Below are 20,002 nucleotides of genomic sequence, written 5' to 3'. Positions count from 1 at the left end.
TTACTTTTATATAGTACAATGCCTTTTATGTCTCGATTATCCATTTAGTATTTTACCATTGTTCCAAACCTGCTTTCAGCATATGAAATTCATCATAAAATATTATGTTTTTACAGAACTTACAGTGATGTAATCATTTATCGGATGTCATTGAAATGTTCACAATTGAAGACTTCCCTCAATAGTGCCATTTCACAACATCTATAAAAATATAGGCTTGAGATGAAATATGAGATTTAGTGTAGAAGAGCAAAATGAAAAATCAAGGTTAAATGTGAATCATTTTAAATTGAGTGACTTAGCAAGACAAAGACATCAGCTGGTCTATACAAAAATGTAAAAATAAAAAATCACCAGCAACATGTCCACCACATATTCTATTGAAATGCATTGAAAATGATATTCAATGGAAATGCCAACAATTCTACTGAGATGCAAGTATGTTCACTTGTTAATTGATCAAATCTTCTTGACCAAATGAATAATTGACAGATCTCCTCTTTATGTATTTATAAGTTAAATACTCTCATTTTACACAGCAAATTCCATCTATACCTTTGATTATGTGTTTGTTGACCCTTACAAATAAATTTCCATATAACAGCACAGAGTAAGATGTGCACCTGTGCAATCCCCACGCCCAAGGAATTTCCAGCTTCTGTTGTCATGTGCTCAGCATTAAATCTAAAGAATACAAAGGGGGAATAGAGATGGGGAGGAGTAAGGGGGGGATTTCCAGATTCATAGTGCTTGCTCTTATCCTCACTTCATCACCTCACACTTTACACTGTTTCTTGGAAATATAGGTCAGTGTAAACAGGAAGCAGTCTGAGATGTTTAAAAATGAAAGCTTTATAAAATATAAAATGAAGCTATATTGGGCTATATAAAAAGCATACATTAATAACATAAGACACCCTGGGTTTAGTTACATTCCAGTCAACATGATTTGTTACTTGCTAGTCAGATGCATGTGGTATTAGAGGGTGGGGCATTCTCATTCTACCATCTGATTGGACAAAAGTGCAGGATGTGTAGTGCAGGATGACTCATCGATATTGCTTTGTGGTAAATGTGTATTTAAACTGACTAAAACTGAATTTAGCTGACGTTTAGGGGCACATCCAACATATGCATGAGCTAAAACATGGACTAAAAGCCATACAATTCAGTTGAATTCATTTTTCTTCTATTTCTAATTTTTCCTCTCTACTTCTACTTTTCCAAAACAGACCCTGCAACCGCTAAACTGATTGACAGAAGCAAGGGTTGCACATGTTTGTTTGCCTTGTGCTAAAATACAAAGGTTGCATAGCTTCTTCACCGTGCGACATACGGCAACAGACTTTCTATCATTTCTGTGCAACATTTCATTGCTATACAACAAACAATTGCTACTGGTAAGTTTGTAGGTTTGTGTTCACACCCTGTCTACACCATTCATGAGGTCAAATTATGTTTGTGTCGTTTAACACCAGTACCAGTAAATGAATGTCTGGTTCTATTTCTGATAGAATTCAGCTTCCGAAAAACAACATAAATAGATTTGGAATGTTTGCTTTCCAGTGTACATTCAAAACAGAATTGCTCTATGTAGACATGATAACTTCCCTGTCTTTTTTTTCCCCATGTTAGGCCGATGCCCACAAAATTACGGCTCTGACATTGCATTACAATGATCTGATCTTACTGTAAGAGTATATTAACCGGTCATACCACTTATATTTTTAATCAACATCACACAAATAGTATGTATATACATAAAACAGTTCACAGAAAAAGTCATGGTTCAATATGACTTTTAAGTCACGGTTCAATACATTTTCAGTAGAGCATGGTGAAAAAACGAAAAAATGTAACTTCTTTTTTATTAAACAGTGGTTTACTGGAGAAAGAAACTTTCTGTCTTTAAATTAAAAAGTCTGTCATTAATGCTGCAACACACTCTTCAGAGTGCTTTGTACTGCTTCATAGTTCTTCAAGAGTGCAAATCCAAATGGTTCCAGATTTATTTAATTAAATTATAAAAAGGCAAATGACATTGTAATATAGTAGTGCATGTTGTTTTGTGAATCTGTGAGAACCTTTAGTACTGTTAACCCCATTAAAGCAAAGTAAAGCTGGCTGGACCGCAGACGGTGCTCTTTGCATCTTTTTCGAAACTGTGGCAAGAGCTGGCATGTCTAGTTTCATGACTCTTAAAGAAAAAGGCAAAGAAAAAAAATACTCATTCTTAGATCTATAAGGTTTTCTAAAGATTCAAGAATCATTGCAAATCCTGTTGCCAGCAGGATGCATGGATGCTGTTCAAGCATAAGCAGGTTATGTGTACTGTCTTTCTCTATTTTGCTGGTTTGTGGTTAATGCATCTTCTGCAGTTGAATTGCAATTGCTGAGAAATAACACTTGCATCATCTTTTCTCTTCTCACACAGTTGTTGCTATTATTCCCAATGGCCATAATAAGACTGATCAACCAGCTTCCCAAAAATATCATGCTGGTCCACGAGCTTCACATGTTTTGCCAGTAGACTGCATTTAGATCAGCACCAAATCAGAAAAACGAGTATAAACCAGTTTGGAACAGCAAGGAAATTCACATTGCTTTTTTTTTTTTTTTTTAAATCACTGCATGCTAAATGTTAGCTTGAACAGGGTTAGTAAAAAGCTTCTCCACCCTCCTCGACTTGATCAGGCCACATTTTTCCTGGCAGTCAAACAATAAGTATAAATTTCCAACTTCACTTTTGAGGAAGTCAAAGTGAAACTTCATATGAGCTAATTTGTTGTGGTGTGTAGTTGCTATTACATTGTGTTGTGATAGGCTACCCTCACCTACATTGCCAGATAAGGCCAAACCTGTTCAATTACATTTTTCTTTCTTGCCTGGAATTCCCATGAGGATTGTTTACGATTGTATAAGCAGTTTTATATTTCACAGTTGGGTCACTTGACAGTCATTTAAAGATAAATAAAGTAGCTAAGCATTTGATGGCATTTTATGAGACATTCAGTGTGTGGGCTAAGCCAAATTTATGCAAACGTGACAGATGACAAAGACTTTTAAATGCTGGCGGAAGATGGGACACATATCTGTGTCATATTCTCTGAATAGAGACATGTTGTAACATGTAGAGATAGCAAAAGACTGGCATCTTGTAAAGTCACTCACATCAGCACAAACATTATTTAAAAATATTTTATTGAGTCATAGACTTTACACATTTTGCTATGTTACTAGCAATAGGTTTACAGTGCTTTTTTAAATAAATAAGAACAAATAAATAATGTAAATTTCAACAAATATCTGTTGTACACAATGTGTGTTTATGGACATTCATCTTCATAAATAGAATAAATAACACTGATATTCCACCATTCTTTTAAATGGTGATCAAGATTTATTAAGACTTTTGCTTCTTGTGATTTTGGTTTGTCGTCTCCTGCGCTCTTTGTTCTTCAGGTTTCTCAGCTGTGTTGCTTCTCTGTAGACACGCTTCAGTTCGAACAATGCTTTGTGCTGGACGACTGGGTCATCTTCCTGCAATTGTAAAGCATTTAATCAGTCAATATGCCTATACAATGTCATAGCATTTTTATATTTCGACTGGACAATTTCTACTTTTTCTTGTACATTTTTTAGTTTTCGCATCTAGCATGCATCATGAGGGAAAAATGACTTTCAAAAAGCCAGGCCCACAGAAACCTTGATTACCTTCTAGAAGTAAAACTCCTTTCGTGTGGTTACCAAAGGCGGCCTTATAACCAAAGCTACAGTCAAACTGTAGAGCAATATCAGTTCTAACAAAATGTGAATGATAATGTTCAGGAGCAATGCAAAATCCTGTGATTAGCTGTGATATTTCATGCACATTTTCTTGGTTGGTCCTTTTTCTTGGTTGCTCTTGACTGAATAAGGAACAATATAAATAGTATCAAACTTATATATATATAAAAAAATAATAATAATAATTATGTATATATATATATATATATATATATATATATATATATATATATATATATATATATATATATATATAATTATTTTTTTTTAATTTTTTTATTATTATTGATATATATATTACTGTTATTTTTTATTATTGCTTTGTGGCCAGCACAAATTATTTAGTGTCAGTACATGTTTTCAGTTCACTGGCCATTGGAAGCATACTTTTGGGCCTCCTTATTTGTTACTCTATGATGTTCAGTGCTGCTTGTATCTAAGTTTGGCTTCACAGGACATGAAACTGTTGTCTCACCTTGATCGACCAAAGGGTTTCTGCATACGTCTTGAGCTCTGCACTTTTGCCTGGGAAGTAGTTTTCTTGCAGTTTTTTCAAATGCTCTTGAACATGTGCCAGCCTTTCTTTGGTAGGTTTGTCCTTACTATCCTTCTGCATGCGAGTGAATATCCTACTGTATGTGTCCATTATGATGCTCATCAAAAGATTCTGCTCAGGTTCCTGCAACAAAAAAACAAACCAAAACAAATGATTACAATGTACATTCAACACAGGATATGCCATGTAGGATGTATCAAAACAATATTTCATTTGGCTTAGAATGACTAGACTAGGTATTTTAGTTGTTTTAGACCACAAAACTGTGAATAGAAGGTTATTTACCTCAAGAGTCACCTTTATGTCTTTTAGGAAACGTAAGAAGACAGGATGTGCATTGTGTAGCTCACTGTCATCTTTAATCTGGAAGAAATGAAAAGGTCATTTATTTTGACAGACTTCAGACATCATTTCGAACTCTTATCTTTTCTCACTAAATCAGACGAATGTGTTTATTATTAGCACACTACATCTGAAACCCAAACTTAACCTACAGACCAGACATGTTCCAGTAAGAAAAGTCTTTAAGTCTGCATGGATGGTAGACTATACTTCCTGTTTTGTATTATACTGTCTCTCAAACTTTTACCAATTGCTGTAAAAGTTGACTAGTTTGTAATGTCTGCTTTTCCAAAAAGATCTGGATTGGTTTGCGGCCTATCTTTAGGTATCTTACAGGCCGTATCATGAAATGGTACACCACGCCTATGTCTATCAATCAGCTTTTTGGAGTCTTTATTTCACTTCCTGTCTGCGTTAAGACATATCTTTGAAATCTGAAGGGATCTACTTACATAGTGCACTTTAAGCTCGTCGATGCTCTTGTCCAGGTTCTCAGGGACGCTGGCCTCGCCGTATGTCATCTGTCTTAAAATCAACAAGCATACTCCCCAGAAAATGGCCATCATGTGTTGCGCAGTCATAGTCCTTGTTAGTATAAGTCTCTCGCTGAAGTTTGACTTGTAGTTCTGTGTTTTAAAAGCCGAAGTTGACTTTTTAAGCTGTCTCACAGCACCCGACTCTTCTCGTGTCCTGACAATGGTCTGAATGCATGTGTTTGAGTGAATGGGGTATTTATAGTTGTGTGAGAGCGACGGAGTGAGCTATGATGAAGGTGTGAAGTTGTGTGGCTTTTTCAGCCGAAGTTTCCTTTAAATCACAATGCACAATGATACTGCTTAACGCTATGGAGCCCACCACGCATCTTCTCGCCTGGAATCCCGTGGATGCCACTGGGCGGGGCTGTTAGTGGTTTTGTGGTTTGGAATCTTTTTGGTGATTAAGAAAGGGGTTCGGGACTCATGGGCCTGAAGATGCACGTGTGGCCACTCCAATTATGCTCTCGCATGAATGGCTCCCATTTGAGAAGGAAGTAGTTTTTTATTATTATTTTCTTATCCTAGGGTTTCGAATAATGACCTTGCATCACATTTAGCAGCTTTTGACCTTATACCCACTTGTGCAACTTTTTTCTTTTTCAGCTCCTACATGCTGTGTTGATATGTAATAAACTATTCACACAGCATCTAAGAGATCATAAGTTTATGTTTTTGTTTTGTTTTTCTAATTGAACAAAGCTTGTGGTGATTAGTACAAGAGTAATTAACCTTGACCTTTTTGTAGTTTGCCTTCTAGATGTAGTTGGTGGAAAAACTAACAAATGTGCATGTAGGTTGAAACACATTCACTAGAAGTTCCTTAGAATCACACATTGAGCTAAAAAAAAAATTGATTATGTAGAAAAAGGACCTTTTGACTGATGTCAGAAAAGTGTAGTTGTGCTGTTGCTCATCAGAAGAGGGAAACAGCGTTTGAGGTTTTAACACTTCATCTACTCAGCACTGCATGCAAAGAAAGAGAGAGAGTGACAGAGAAAGAGAATGAAAGGAAGACACTCAAAAGTGATGAGTAGTGTTAGACATGTACAGTTTAATGGAGGGCAAGTTAGTTTTCCTATTAGGTCACTTGAGGTGATACTGCATCTAGGTATTAATAGATCAAGGCCATCAGAAATAATAAAACAAAAGCTTGTCTTCAGATAATTAATTTGCTTGCTTTTTTGTCATGATTAAGATCCTCCAAACATTTGGTTGGTATGGTTAGACCGAAAATGTCAATGATAAAAAATCCCACATTTACATGTTTACGTAATTAAAAGTTGGAAAGGTATGAATTCAGTTCCTATCGGCTCAGAAACTCCAGACCTCAGTGTTGGAGCTATGTCGCATTTTCCAGTTGTGTTTATCGGCGTGGTTGATTTTCCGCGATTGTGGTTGCATGAGGTGTTACCCCAGACTCCTCATTATACATCATACAGACTACGTAGAAACCAAAAAGGATATTCCTTCTATGAACTACTTACTTGTAATTTTTGTACGGTTTCATTTACACTATTCATCAGCTCAAATACCCATATTTTGCCAAATATAGACAATCAACTATGTATGTATAAACCAGAAAGATAATTAATTGCACTGGGAAATTGGATGGTTCATAGCAATCCCGAATAAGTAAGTGGCTTATCATCCAAAATGTTCCATTAAGACTAAAGATGCAGCAAGAAACTGAAGTAATATCCAAGTTTCCCATTACTAAATAACCAGACATTCAATATAGGGTAATATAAAGAACATTTGTCATTGCCATTGTTATTCAGGAAACTTGAGGGGGGTGCTATATAAAGCAACATTTGTTACTTTATTGGTTCATGCACTTCCTGGGATTTAACCCCATGACCTTTGTGTTACTTGTGCCATGCTCTAATGTTTAAGCTACAGGGATGCTTAGCCATTTTTCCAGTTTATACAATCAATGACATTTTTCTTCAAAATTTTAGTGCTTGTTTGTATGACATTCACTCTTTAATGTGTCAGATATTTAAAGCTGGAATACACTACATGACTTTAGAAATCTGAAACACCCAACATCATACGCTTTCAGACCTTGTAAAAGGTTACAGAGAAAAACTGGCCATCTTACACTTAAGGTCTCTGATCACATATTACCAGACTTTGACACCCAAAAATGTGCCATGTATAGTTGACAAATGACAAATAAAAGTATCTGTTCTAAAATTGGCTCAAAATATCCATTCTGTGCACATCATACATTTTTCTCAGCAGTTTTCTCTGAACTCCAACTGGCCATATCTGCAGACTGGCTCTGGCTTTCTAGCATCAACTCCTCTAGACTGCAAATCAGCTGAAAGTCTGCCCAAATATCATGCAGTTTGCATGGGTTTGTGTGTGTATCGTGACGTTTTTTAATTGAACAAACCAAAACGTAAATGAATGCAAAATTTTTTTTATTTTATCCATTCAGCCATTGAAGCTCACAAAATATTTCAAGCAAATCCACAGTTAAGAAACCAAAATTCACCATTTCAGTGCACTGTAACTGATGCAAACACACTTGTGATAAGAATAAATTAGATTTTAAGTTAAGTTATTTTGTGTTATGGTACAGTAGAGTATATTACAAAATAAAAAAATAAATAACAATGTCCATATAATTTAAATAAATAGGCTAATACAACAGCAAAGCACTAGTTTACAACATGCTAGACAGGACTTTTGGATCTTCTCATTGCACCCTGTGATGATGCTTTTCTGTGTAGGCCCGATAAAACACCATTAGAAAGTCATTTAATGCCCCTCCTTGGACTGTTCCATTTTTCACCTTTAAGAAAACAAACATATGTGTCAGATATTATATCATACTGTATATCAAAATCAGACTTTGTCTTTATGGTAACTTCTTTAAAACAGCAATTCAGAAACTGAAAATGTAGACTTCTGTTCTATTTACTTTTACCTTGAGTGAATGAATGTCCTGAAGCTCTCTCATTACTTTATGTTCTACACTGTACTTGTGTTTCAGCTTGTACACCTCAGTCATAACATCTTTTAGATTGTCTCTCACTTCTTTCTCCTCAGACTTGTTCAACATGTCTTGGAAAATGTCTTCATAGATTTTCAGCATTCTTTCAAGCAACAGTGCCTGACAAGTGCAGGAAGGCTTGGACTAGAAGAAACAAATATCATTAGCATAACATTAAAAAACATTAAATTGCATTTTCACATTTTAGCACTTTTGCACAGTACAAACTTACATTCAGCTGATCCAGATGAGATACAAAAACAGACTTTCCAAACCACTCTGGTCCTCCTGTATTCTAAAGAAGGTGGGCACAAAACGGCAACCATTGTGAATAAATTATGTTACGTTGCTTGTGATTTTTTTTTACCCCTATTCTAAGATCAAACTGTCATAAATTTCAACATGCAATAGATGTGGTTTCTGAATTACCTGATCTGCTTGATAATATTAGCTAAAATACAGATATGAGTTGCATCTAAGGTGATTCATCTTGCCTACACAAAGTCGCTTTAAAACCAGCTCCAGAAGTTCATGACAGTAGACATCACTTACATAATGCGCTTGCAGATTGTGGATATTTGTATTCAGCATTTGGATCTTGTCGCTTTTGGACCGTGGAAATCTGAACGCTTTGGTTGTCTGAAGAGATGCTATCAACAGAAGTCCACACAGCAGCACCATGTTGAGCCAAGAATCCATTCTTTGGGTTTGTGTTTCAGTGCTGTGAGTCTGGCGACTTTAAGCGCAACGTTGTGACCTGATGCTAGTCAGCAGGTGAGTGTTGATGAGCGGAAAGGGGCCGGGGGTTTATATAGGTGCACAACCTAAAAAGAGAAACAGTATGAAGGAGGAAGTGGAGGTTTTGGGGTTTCCGTGGGCTACTTTTCTATAAAGGTTTCCTTTAAATCAGAGATGTAATGCTCTCCGTAACCAAGGAGTAACTTGAACGGTTCTAAAGGGTTCATATGACTGGACACAGTGGCCTTTTGAGAATAGCCAAGGTTGCAGTCTGCTTTCGGACAATCATGTCTGGGTTGAGGGCTTTTCGACATGCGCACGTCATTAGTCATTATCGAACTGAAAGTTAGATCTTTATCAGATATTATTTTGTTTGTGTGAAAATGAAACTTGCCATCAGTGGTATCCAATGGTTTTATATCTGCCAACTTTTGTATCTGCCAATTAAAAATCTAACTGCCATCTGCCATCAATGTGCATTAATATGCATTGTTTGCATGCATGTCTGTAATTGCATATGTCTGCATATGCATTTTTTACCACAAGCGTTTTTTTAATGTGTGAAAGTGCATGTATGCTTGTACCTTTTTATATTTGGTGCTGCAAATGCAAAGCCAAAAAAACATACTACATACTGCAAATTTAAACATACTGCATATTTTTGGAACTTTTCTTTCTTTATGCATTACTCTGCATTGGTGGTAAATTTATGGTGATGTAAATTTGCTTAATCTACAGCTTACTGGCTGTGGCCAATAGTTTTTCAGTTGAGTTTCCCTTCAAATACTGTGGTGTAGCAACAAACATCAGTTCTCTGAATCGGAACCTCAAAAAATATTAACACCATGCTGAAGATGTAGATGAAGCTGTGCACAGTATGCTGAGGGATGGATTATGTATACTGTGCAAGTTTCAGGAACTGTTTATCGTATCTATTAAGTTGGCGGTAACAGGTTTTATTCCGAGGGAAGGTGTGAAGCGCAAAAATGTGCAACTTGATTGCAATGTAGGTAATTTGGATAAAAGTTAAGTTATTATTAGTGCTGTCAATCGATTAAAGAAATTAAAGGGTTAGTTCACCCCTAGAATGAAAATGCGTCCATCTTCTACTCACCCTCGAAGCATCCTAGGTGTATCTGTCTTTCTTCCTTCAGAATAATCCAATCGGAGTTATGTGAAAAATTATCCTTGCTAAGCGGGTGTTTGTTGTGAACAGTTCTGAAGACGTGTAATAAATATCCAGATATCAAAAGTAATAAATACTTTTTTTTTTACTTCTGGTGACTGTGGGAAACCAGAAGATGTGCAGGCGGATGACGTAGTGCGTCAGTGATGCGTGGTTAGTGACAAGTTTGGAGAGAGAACAAAACAAAACGCTGGTCACGAATTAGAAGCACAAAACGAGGATTTGTAAAGACAAACGTTGAAGGATTTCAAAATAAGCCAGAAGGAGACTGGTTTTCCTTTGCTTAAGTAAGGAAACTTTAAGGAAACTCCAACATTGCGTGTGATGCATGCGCCCATCTTCAGCCTGCAGGACTTCCGCATCCCACAATCAGCAGATGTTGGAAAAAAAGTGTTTATTATGTTTGAAATCTGGATATTTATCTTACAAAAATGCATGGATTCACTACAAAGGCCTTTATTAACCCCTTTTTCACCCTGACAAAAACATCTCTTTTTAACGCAAGCTATTTTGTAGCCTTTCCTTTAAATGTTAATGAGCTCTCCTGACCCTACCCCTCTCTTCCGAGTGTTTACTTTAGCCACATTCATCGTGAAACTTGCTAATTAGCACATTATTAGGAAAGGCGATGTGCACTCACTTTAACTCACTTTTTCTGTAGGTTAATTGTTTTTCTGTGAAAGTTTTTTATCCACTGCATCTTCAGCGGCTCACATACCGGGAGTAAATGACAGCTGCTATGTTCATTATTACATCTAACAACAGATCACCTCAATCGCATAGAAGATATTGTTATGGGTATTGGGTGTGTTTATCTTTCTTGGTATTTGTTGGTTTTGTTGTTCCTTGTGTTGTAGGTGGCCGCAGAGATACAGGACACCAGACTCCCATTAGGAGGTGGAGATAAATAACGTGGTTTCATGCAATGAAAGGAGGCAGGGATAGTTGACATCATCTCCGGCTGGCCTCGAGTTGCCTCGTTTTAGGATCGATCGTTGTCTGCATTTTGTATTGTGTAAACCCCTAGATTTTGTAATAAATATTAATTATCATATTAATTCAGTGGTGTGGCTGTCCCATCTTTGTTGCGGTTACGAGCTGGCCATAACAATATTCTTGTCTACGTCTGGTTCGGCATTGAAAAAATGTTGGACTGATGACAGCTCACTCAGGGTGGGTCTAAGGTAAGACGCCAATCCAGTCTGTGCTGAAATGGCACTGTCAATCAAACTATTGTGGGAGGGTCCTGTCTGTGTGACATCACAATGATAGGCATCTGAGATCGCCTCAATTTGAGAAAGGGGTAAAGATTTTAGTAGATTAAAAAAAAAACTGTGTGGATCTTAATCATTATAGGGTGGATGTGTACACACACTGCCAACACACATTTCAGTTAAAAAAACTTCTAAAAGTGCATGTAGTATCTGATGACCCCTTTAATTAATTGCAATTTTTTTTCTGAATTGATTAATCCTACCTAACATTAAAATGTATAAATCTAATTTTATATTGAAATAATTTCACATTCAATCTTCAGAATCAGAATGAGCTTTACTGCAAGGTATGTTTGCTCTTTAGCATCGACCAGATGGCAACAGTTCAAAGAGGGAGTGTGATGGGTCCATCAGTGATTTTGCTAGCCCTTTTGTTACCCCTGGGATGAGTACAGTTCTTGGAGAGAAGAGAAGGTTGTATCAGTGATTCAGTCATCAGTCTGGTCTATCCACTGTAGTCTTCTGAGGTCAAATTTGGGCTGAGCTGAACCAGAGAGTTAGTGTGCAGAGGACGGATTCAATGATGGTGCAGTAGAAGGTTTCAGAAGCTCTTGTGGCAGGTTGAACTTCCTCAGCTGGCAAAGGAAGTTAAACCTCTGCTGGGCCTTTTTAACAACGGACTCAATGTGATTGTCCCACTCCAGGTCCTCCACTGTCATTACAGTGCTGTTCATGATGGTGAGTGGAGAGAGAGCAGGGGGGTTCCTTCTGAAGTGAAGCTGGTGATCAACTGACAAATGTATGTGGGCACAGAGAGCTGAGTTAATTTAAGCAGGAGGAGGTTTGAGATGATATTGTTAAAATCCGAGCTGAAGTCCTCAAACAGGATCCTCACATAAGTCCCTTGTCTGTCTAGATGTCGCAGGATGTAATGTAGTCCCAACTGTTTGCTCGGAAACACTGCTCTGTGTGCCTTTCTTTTCTTGTTTTTTCTTAAAGGCCGGGACACACCAAGCCAGCTTCAAAGAACTAGCTGTGATGAAACTCAGCAGCGTCAGACCAAAAAGCTGCGCTGGAACACATTGCACAGACTACGACCGACGGCTAACTAACACGTGCGTTCTGTGCATGCATAAGATGAACGAGCTGTTCATATCAGCAGCTATTTATAATATATATTTGTCATTCAAAAGTAGAAACTGAAACAAAGATGTACAAGGTAAAAACAGATATACGCAGTGCTTGCTTACCATTTGGATTATCAGTAACATTGATAACTTTAATCATTTTAAGCACCTCATATTGTTATGAAAACATTTACATATTAGAACGATTGGGAAAGATCACGTAACATTTAAACAGCCTTCTGTCTGTACCGCTTTCATTCACGTACTTGTTTTCATCACTTTTGCTTTAATTCTCGACACTGACTGCTTTGCTAAACTGAACATCCAATCAGAGCTCTCACTCTCGCTGATGGCCCCGATGTCCACAACACTGATTAAACATGTTGAATCGGGCAAACTCCAAATGAAATAGCTCGACTGTTGCTCGATGTCGGCCCCACGATAGCAAATGATCGATTGTCAGCTTGTTGTGTCCCGGGCTTACGCACCTCATCTTCACCGATCTAGAGTGCTGGACGTGGGAGGGGGGGTTGCAGGAGGTGTGAATGGGATTTTTCCAACCTGCAATAAAACTCAATACAGATTGTCTGCCAGTTGTTGATTCTCCTAAATGCTGGGGGATGGTATCTTGTAATGGGTGATGTCTTTCAGACCTTTCTACGCTGAAGCAGGATAACTGGAAAATAATTGGTTCTTTAGCTTTCAAGTATAATTCCTCTTTGCCACTATGATTTCCTTTTCCAGTGTGTATTTCACTTGTTTATACAAGAATCTGTCCCCATTCCTGCAAGCATCTTCTTTGGCCTGACGGAGCTGTCTGAATTTTTCAGTGAACTATGGTTTGTCATTGTTGTAGGTTAAATGAGTCCTGGTAGGTATGCACGTGTCTTCACAGAAACTGATATAAGCTGTTACAGTCTTTGTGAGCTCATCAGTGAGGTCAAAACAAGCTTGTAAATCCTGCTCTGCTGCATTAGTCCATCTTTTTACAGTCCTCAATACAGGTTTAGCTGATTTCAGTTTCTGCCTCTAGGTCTGTATAATATGAACTAAACAGTGATCAGAGAGCCACAAAGCTGCCACAAAGCTTCAAACTATAGTAGAAATACATAAAGGCAGTATATATTTTTAATATTTGTTTAACGGTATCTTTTTTATGACTAAAGGCCAGTATTAATATACTACTGTTTCTTTCTCCCCCTAATGTTACCCACTGCCTAATGGCATTTAACATTACAGTATAAATGAAAGATATCAATTTTAACAATTATTAACTAATTATTATCAATTATTTTAAAAATAACAACTTCTAATTTAAGTGAATTTATGACAATCTTCATATAAACCCATTATAATAAATGTCATATTTACTGTGCCCTTCCTTCAGCAAGTAGGAAACAGAAATATACATAAAGTTAGCAAACACAAAATACTAAATTAAATTGATTTTTGATCTTTTCTTTTGTTCTTTGATTAACAGACATTGAATCAGCTGGGCTATTATTTAACTTTTTTTGGCTGCTATTACTTTAAGAGCTCTTGCTGCTGAACATGACACAGATCTGATATGTATGCTCGTAGTTTCATACACGCTTTAAGGTTGATACATGTATTTGTGCATGCTATAGAAGAGCACATTCTACGAGCACTGTATAACAGCTGACAGGACAGGAAATTAGTTTTTTTTAATCATCTGACCGCAGTTCAGTGCTGTTCTACTCAAGTTCCCTCATTACCTGTAGATTTTCTGCACTTGTTTGACTAGCGCCTGGCGCGGAGGCGAAGTGGAGTGTGTGTCTGAAAACACTTGATGTGGCCATACAGATGCTCTGCATTTAAATAAACACAATTATATAAAAAAAAATTAAAAAAAAGAGCCAGAAGAAACAATTGTGAGTGGGGTGGCCAACCCTAGCCCCACCCCTGGTTTAACTATAAAATATTTTTAACGCAGTTAAACTGGAAAAATTGGTTACCCTATGATATATGTATATTTATTTGAGGGTTTTTTATAAAGGAAAGAAACATTCCTTCAATATTTCTCTTCATTGCAAAGCACAAAGAAATGTTAAATACTAAGGTATCTTAGATTATTATTTTATGTATATTTTGCATTTTACAAGGACTTCAAAATTAATTTGAACTAATGTCAAAGTTTCCCATCAGTATAGTGGCTATCACTTTCTTGAATTGAATATTTTTTAATAATGACAATTTTTTTATTTACTTGTTTATTTATTTAATTTTTTCATTTATTCATTCATTATTCAAAACATGTTTGAACATCATCTTTTTGTTTGTGCATTTTATAAATAACCACACAACAGATAAATTAATACAAAATTTGTCATTTTATTTGTTTAACAGTGGAATAATAAATAATGCTTATTAAAATAATTGACAGCGAGTGAAATTAAGATGATTCTCGGTGATTGTCCCTCTCGGTTTTCCTCAGTAGGCCAGATCATACAAAATGAGAAAGGAATTTAGTGCTCCTTTCTGGATTTTGCCATTATTCACCTGATTGAGAACAGACATATACAGTATGTCATATATCATAACAAACATTTAACTTTAATTTACGGATTGTAATTACAATATTGCGCTATTCCATTAAAAACTAAGTTACTCTTTATGGAAAGTATTGCATTACATTACTTTCGCATTACTCATTTCTTATTTGTTTTTAATAACAAAAACCCAAAGTAATACTTTTGGCACCTTATATGAAAAAGTAAACGAATAATTTAAAAGTAATGCATTACTTGTAATGCGTTACCCCCAACACTGGTTACAGATCAACAAAAAATTATAATCTTGGCAATCCTCACAACATTTATGGACATCTATAATCTTTATTATTACCTCGACTGAGTGAATGTCCTGAAGCTCCCTCCATACTTTCTGTTCTTCACTGTACTTGTGTCTCAGCATTTTCACCTCAGTCATTACATCTCTGAGGCTGGTTTTTGTTTCTTCATTCTCAGCTTTCCCTCTCATGTCTTGAAAAATTGTTTCAGTGATGTTCAACATACTATCAAGCAGCAGAGACTGACAAGTGCAGGAGGCCTTGGACTAAAAGAAATAAGTATCATTAGCATTTTTTTATTTTTTCAGATTTTAGCATTATCAACAGTAACAACGGTTTAAATACTTACATTCAGCTGATGCAGATGAGAAGACAAAACAGATTTTCCAAACCATTCTGTACCAGTTGTATGCTAAAAAGCAGAAATAAAAGAATGGCTTTTACAAATTAATTGCATTGCCCCATACCATTGTTGTCGATCTTATACTAGCATCTCCATACTGCAATATCAAACTGAGGAATAAAGTGATTTATGCTTGCACAAAACATGTTTAAGAACAATGCAGAAGTCACCAGCAAACTGTACTTACATAATGCTTTTGCAGAGACTCGATTTTTTCTCGTACGTTCTTCAGCATTTGCTCTTTGTCCTTTTGGGACTGTGGAAGTCTGGCTCCGACAGTTCTTTGAAGAGACACTATTAGGAGAAGTGCACATATCAGGTACAGCATGTTAAGCCGACAATACATTTTTGCTAAACACACAACTGTAAACACAGTGCCGGAACGTGAAACAAGTCAGCAGGTGAGTGATTTTGACGAGGATGGGGCTGTGGGTTTATATAGGTGCACAACTAAGAGCAACGACATGATGGTGACAGGGGAAGCCCATCTGGTTTGGGGTTTCTGTGGCATAATTTTCGAAAAAGGTTTCCTAAATTTCGGAGATATCCTGCCTTCACCCAACCCCAAACCCAATGGCCAGCTTTCATAAGGATTCATATGACTGTTGTTTATCGAATATTGTCATGGTTGCAAGCCACCGAACAAGCCTTCACGAAACTGAGTTGGCGGCCTGTTCAAATGAACTGACTCTGCATATTGAAAGTTGGATCATCACCACATATAGTATATACTTAGAGATTGTGGTATTATTTGATAACTAATGGCTACCCTTTTTTTTCGCCATTTTTGTGTTATGCAAGTATAGAATTTATGTATTAAAGCCCCCCACCCAAAAAAAAATGTTGTTCTGGTAAATCACACTTATGTCATTAAAAAACTCAAAAATGTTGATGTCATTCAAAATAATGAGATACTAAGTCAAAATTATCTGATAAATTCTAATTATGACATACTATAAAATAAAAATGGATAAAAAGTTGATTTGAAACTGACAGTTGAATGATTTTTTATGTTGTAATTATATATTTTTTTTATTTCATAATTATGACTTCATGTCTTCATTTCAGTTTCAGTTTCTCATTTTTATTTAAGAATTTTGTTTTATGTCATTTTTGGTGTCTCATTTATGATTTTCTGTAGTATCTCACTGTCAGCTTTTTATTTCATAGCTTTTCAGCTCATAATTGTGATTTTTCATGTTATTGATGTGATGAATGAAATGAGTTTCCATTGTGTATTTTTGGTAATACCAGACGTTTTGTGTGTGTGATTATACATCCATCTGAAATCTCTTCCATCTCACATTTCAAATATTCACAAAATGTAATGGTATTCCTGTATAGTTTAATGCACGGCATTCAATTCTTTTGTGATTGTGTTGATATAGATGATTATCAAAAGCATGCATTCACATCATTTTTAGACCCTTTATGTACATGCATTTATAAATGCATTACTGCACATGTATTTGTTTAGATTTTGAAGTGCACTTGAGCTTCTGTGACACAAGACCTACTTATTATTTAACTGCTAAAAGATAAAATCAGAAATGATTCATGTTATGTATTTTTGATCTATATGCATTTCTGTAGCATTTGTGGTTAATCTGTGGTTTGCATAAGATTTGCTTAAGTTACATTTCACAGCCTGTGGCCACACAGTTTTTCAGTTGAATTCCCCATCATACATACTGTTTGTGTGGCAACGTCAGTTCTCTGAATCTGAACCTCAGAAATCATCTCAAACGAGTCTGTCGGCACTTAAAACCGTGTAGTTCAAGTTGTGCATGGGTATGCTCAGTGACCATGATGATCAGTGAGATGAATAGATATGAAGAATGAAAATGCTTTCTGAAATCACCAGGTGGCATCACTGGGTAAAAGCACATGCAACTACTTGAATTTTTCAATTGACAGCCATTCCTCAGGAAAACAGTTAAAACTGTTTGTGGTCTAATTGGCTAGTGGTTTTAGTAATCATGGCTTTAAAAAAGTGTGGTAACTCTTTAGAATGCTGTTCTTTCATTAATGAAAAACCACAACAGGACAAATGGGTGACACAATATTAACATTCTAGTAACTACTATTAACTACCAAGAAACTGATTGAGTATATATGAGATAAAAAGCTTGTTTTTGATTCACTAATATTGAGCTACCACATGAGTGTTGTTACGTACTCATAGTTCATCGTTAGTTAGTGATAGATCAGTTTTCCAACGTGTTACCACCCAGTGTTCACTAAAACTACCAGCTAGTTGGACCACAAATAGTTGTGACACATCCAACCCCAACCTTTACCATCCGCATGTCAAGATAGATCGAAACTGTGTCACTGCGAGGCTTTACCAAGTAATTTAACTCTACACTATCCATGAATCGATGTGATCCTGTTCGAATACTTTTGAAAAAACCTAAAGCTTTGCCGAAGACAATGAACCATGAGCGAAAAGAGTTGGGTCGAGGGCCTTCCAGTCTCCGCTCCTTGTTGGAAAAGAGCGTGATTCAGCTGTATTGTTAACTGAGTCACTGAGTCAATGACCTAAGTGCTTCCTCCGTGGCCTCTCCATCTGCGTAGCAGCTGCAACTGTGAGTTTCCAGTGAGCTTGCTGTGGTCAGGTGCGTGCTTAGCGCCGCTGCTTCTGAGCACTGGAGACAAAATTCACCCGATTTCTCACAACTTTTTCCTCGTTTGCGAGGAGGATTTGAGGTGGCATTTTACTCAACGTTCCAATGAATTATGTAAGCACTTATGGTGGAATGAGGTTTATGATAAAGTTACTGGAGAAGCAGAGTATTTCCATTCAACATATGCAAATTAAGTAGTGTGTGCTAATGGTTCGATATGTATATGATGCTCAATATTTATTTTGTTCATTTATCTTATGGATATTTCATCCAGAAATTAAAATTCTGTCATCATTTACACATATTTACTCACCGAGAAGAATGTTGGTAACCAAATTTGACAGCAGCCATTGAGTTCCATAGTATTTTTATAGAAATGGCTACCATCAACAGTTTGGTTACCAACATTCTTCAAAATATTTTTATCTTCAAAAACTGAAAGAAAATAAGAGTTTTCAGGTTTAGAACAAGTGGCTGGTGATTAAATGGTGGCAGCGTTTTTATTTCTGGGTATCTCTTTAAGTCACAAAGCTGCCTTATTTATTTTTCAAAAATGTGTATTAAAACTTAAAGAGATAGACTTACTCATCATTTAATCACCATTATGTTATTCTAAACTCATATGGAGCTTGACCATTCTTCTAAGGATCTCTATTTTGTTGTTTCGCAGACTAAAGCATGATGGATGAGTAAATGATTTTCATTTTTGGCTAACCTATGTTTTTAGTGATTGCACCTAACAGGCAAATGTGTTTAACCTTAAGGGCATGACTGGCTGATGTGAGTAAAATCTAAACTTCCTAACCTCTTGAAACTCCAAGCTTGCAGTTTTGATGTAACCAGCATTTGCAAAAGTTGCTTGTGTGGCTATGAAGAACAACAGTGTGAGAGAAAGTTGTGTTTATTTGTGCATCTGAGTGTTTGTGTGTGCATGCACATGCATGCCCGCGCCCTTTCGTTGCACCAGAACTGAGCATAGGTTGGGTTGTTTGGTGGCGATGTGAGAGAGACGTTTGTGGTCGCGTTTCATGGTGCTACGACTTCCAGGAACTGCAGCTATGATGACAGTGACAGAGTTGGCCATATGATTGAATACATTTGTTTAGTTTTAAAAAAAGAGAGAGGGACTCAAAAAGTCATGCTTAAAAAAAAACGACTTTAAACATGACTGCAGCTAACTGTGATTGTTTGCTGCATTGTATTGTGCAACATTTTAATTAGGAATATATTAGACACTTTTGAATTGGATTATAATCGTGCTCAAATTTGCATGTTGGATACCTTGCTTGCAGACTGTGTCTGTCAAGTTGGCAAATATTTAAATGCAGCTGAGAGTGCAATACCTAAAAATGAACCACTAGAGGGAGCCAATGAAGAAATAGTGCAGTCTGGGGTTGCTTGAGTATGACGTCACACCTGTCGTTCTAATATCAGATCCAGTACAATTATGAATACATTTCTAGCAAAGCATAGGCCCTCCTTAAGAGTTTTGAATCAAATGATCATTTACCATAATAACATTTTTATGTTTCAATAACCACAAACATTTATATTTAAGCGTATATAAATGTTTGTTTTCACCTGAAGAGGATGCAATGGCAACAAAAGTTTTTGTATTGGCACATACTGTCTCCTTCATGATAGATTTGCTTTATCACAAATGTACTGTTTTGTGAT

The 20,002-nt window shown here is 36.4% G+C and overlaps 3 protein-coding genes across 3 annotated transcripts; all 3 read right to left on the bottom strand.

The window, feature by feature from the left end:
• Positions 1-3,184: 3,184 nt before the first annotated feature.
• Positions 3,185-5,418, bottom strand: LOC127956722 (interferon gamma 1). Its single transcript, XM_052554889.1, has 4 exons — positions 5,137-5,418; positions 4,628-4,705; positions 4,262-4,465; positions 3,185-3,540 (listed from the first exon to the last, which is right to left on the bottom strand). Exons 1-4 carry the CDS (start codon positions 5,263-5,265, stop codon positions 3,394-3,396), a joined length of 558 nt encoding a protein of 185 aa, XP_052410849.1. The 5' UTR covers positions 5,266-5,418; the 3' UTR covers positions 3,185-3,393.
• A 2,217-nt stretch (positions 5,419-7,635) lies between these two features.
• On the bottom strand, positions 7,636-10,223 carry LOC127956818 (interferon gamma-related-like). The gene is made up of 5 exons (XM_052555036.1): positions 10,074-10,223; positions 8,774-9,045; positions 8,454-8,516; positions 8,156-8,365; positions 7,636-8,020 (listed from the first exon to the last, which is right to left on the bottom strand). The coding sequence occupies exons 2-5, from the start codon at positions 8,918-8,920 to the stop codon at positions 7,925-7,927; spliced, it is 516 nt and encodes a 171-aa protein (XP_052410996.1). The 5' UTR covers positions 8,921-9,045; positions 10,074-10,223; the 3' UTR covers positions 7,636-7,924.
• A 4,635-nt stretch (positions 10,224-14,858) lies between these two features.
• Positions 14,859-16,111, bottom strand: LOC127955899 (interferon gamma-related). The gene is made up of 4 exons (XM_052553513.1): positions 15,886-16,111; positions 15,645-15,707; positions 15,352-15,561; positions 14,859-15,006 (listed from the first exon to the last, which is right to left on the bottom strand). Exons 1-4 carry the CDS (start codon positions 16,042-16,044, stop codon positions 14,938-14,940), a joined length of 501 nt encoding a protein of 166 aa, XP_052409473.1. The 5' UTR covers positions 16,045-16,111; the 3' UTR covers positions 14,859-14,937.
• Positions 16,112-20,002: the final 3,891 nt, after the last annotated feature.

Source organism: Carassius gibelio, chromosome B4 (genome assembly GCF_023724105.1).
Source record: "Carassius gibelio isolate Cgi1373 ecotype wild population from Czech Republic chromosome B4, carGib1.2-hapl.c, whole genome shotgun sequence".
Classification (NCBI taxonomy): Eukaryota; Metazoa; Chordata; class Actinopteri; order Cypriniformes; family Cyprinidae; genus Carassius; species Carassius gibelio.
The sequence above is the reverse complement of the archived record's forward strand: the minus strand, read 5'-3'. Positions and strand labels throughout refer to the sequence as shown.

Coding starts and splice junctions, on each gene's coding strand:
- LOC127955899 (XM_052553513.1), bottom strand. CDS start 16,044: ATGTATTGTCGGCTTAACATGCTGTACCTGATATGTGCACTTCTCCTA. Junction 15,708..15,885: donor AGTCTCTGCAAAAGCATTAT/GTAAGTACAGTT, acceptor TCTGCTTTTTAG/CATACAACTGGTACAGAATG. Junction 15,007..15,351: donor AGGACATTCACTCAGTCGAG/GTAATAATAAAG, acceptor GTTCTCAATCAG/GTGAATAATGGCAAAATCCA.
- LOC127956722 (XM_052554889.1), bottom strand. CDS start 5,265: ATGACTGCGCAACACATGATGGCCATTTTCTGGGGAGTATGCTTGTTG. Junction 4,466..4,627: donor ACATAAAGGTGACTCTTGAG/GTAAATAACCTT, acceptor TTTTTGTTGCAG/GAACCTGAGCAGAATCTTTT. Junction 3,541..4,261: donor AAACCCTTTGGTCGATCAAG/GTGAGACAACAG, acceptor TTACAATTGCAG/GAAGATGACCCAGTCGTCCA.
- LOC127956818 (XM_052555036.1), bottom strand. CDS start 8,920: ATGGATTCTTGGCTCAACATGGTGCTGCTGTGTGGACTTCTGTTGATA. Junction 8,517..8,773: donor ACAATCTGCAAGCGCATTAT/GTAAGTGATGTC, acceptor CACCTTCTTTAG/AATACAGGAGGACCAGAGTG. Junction 8,021..8,155: donor AGGACATTCATTCACTCAAG/GTAAAAGTAAAT, acceptor GTTTTCTTAAAG/GTGAAAAATGGAACAGTCCA.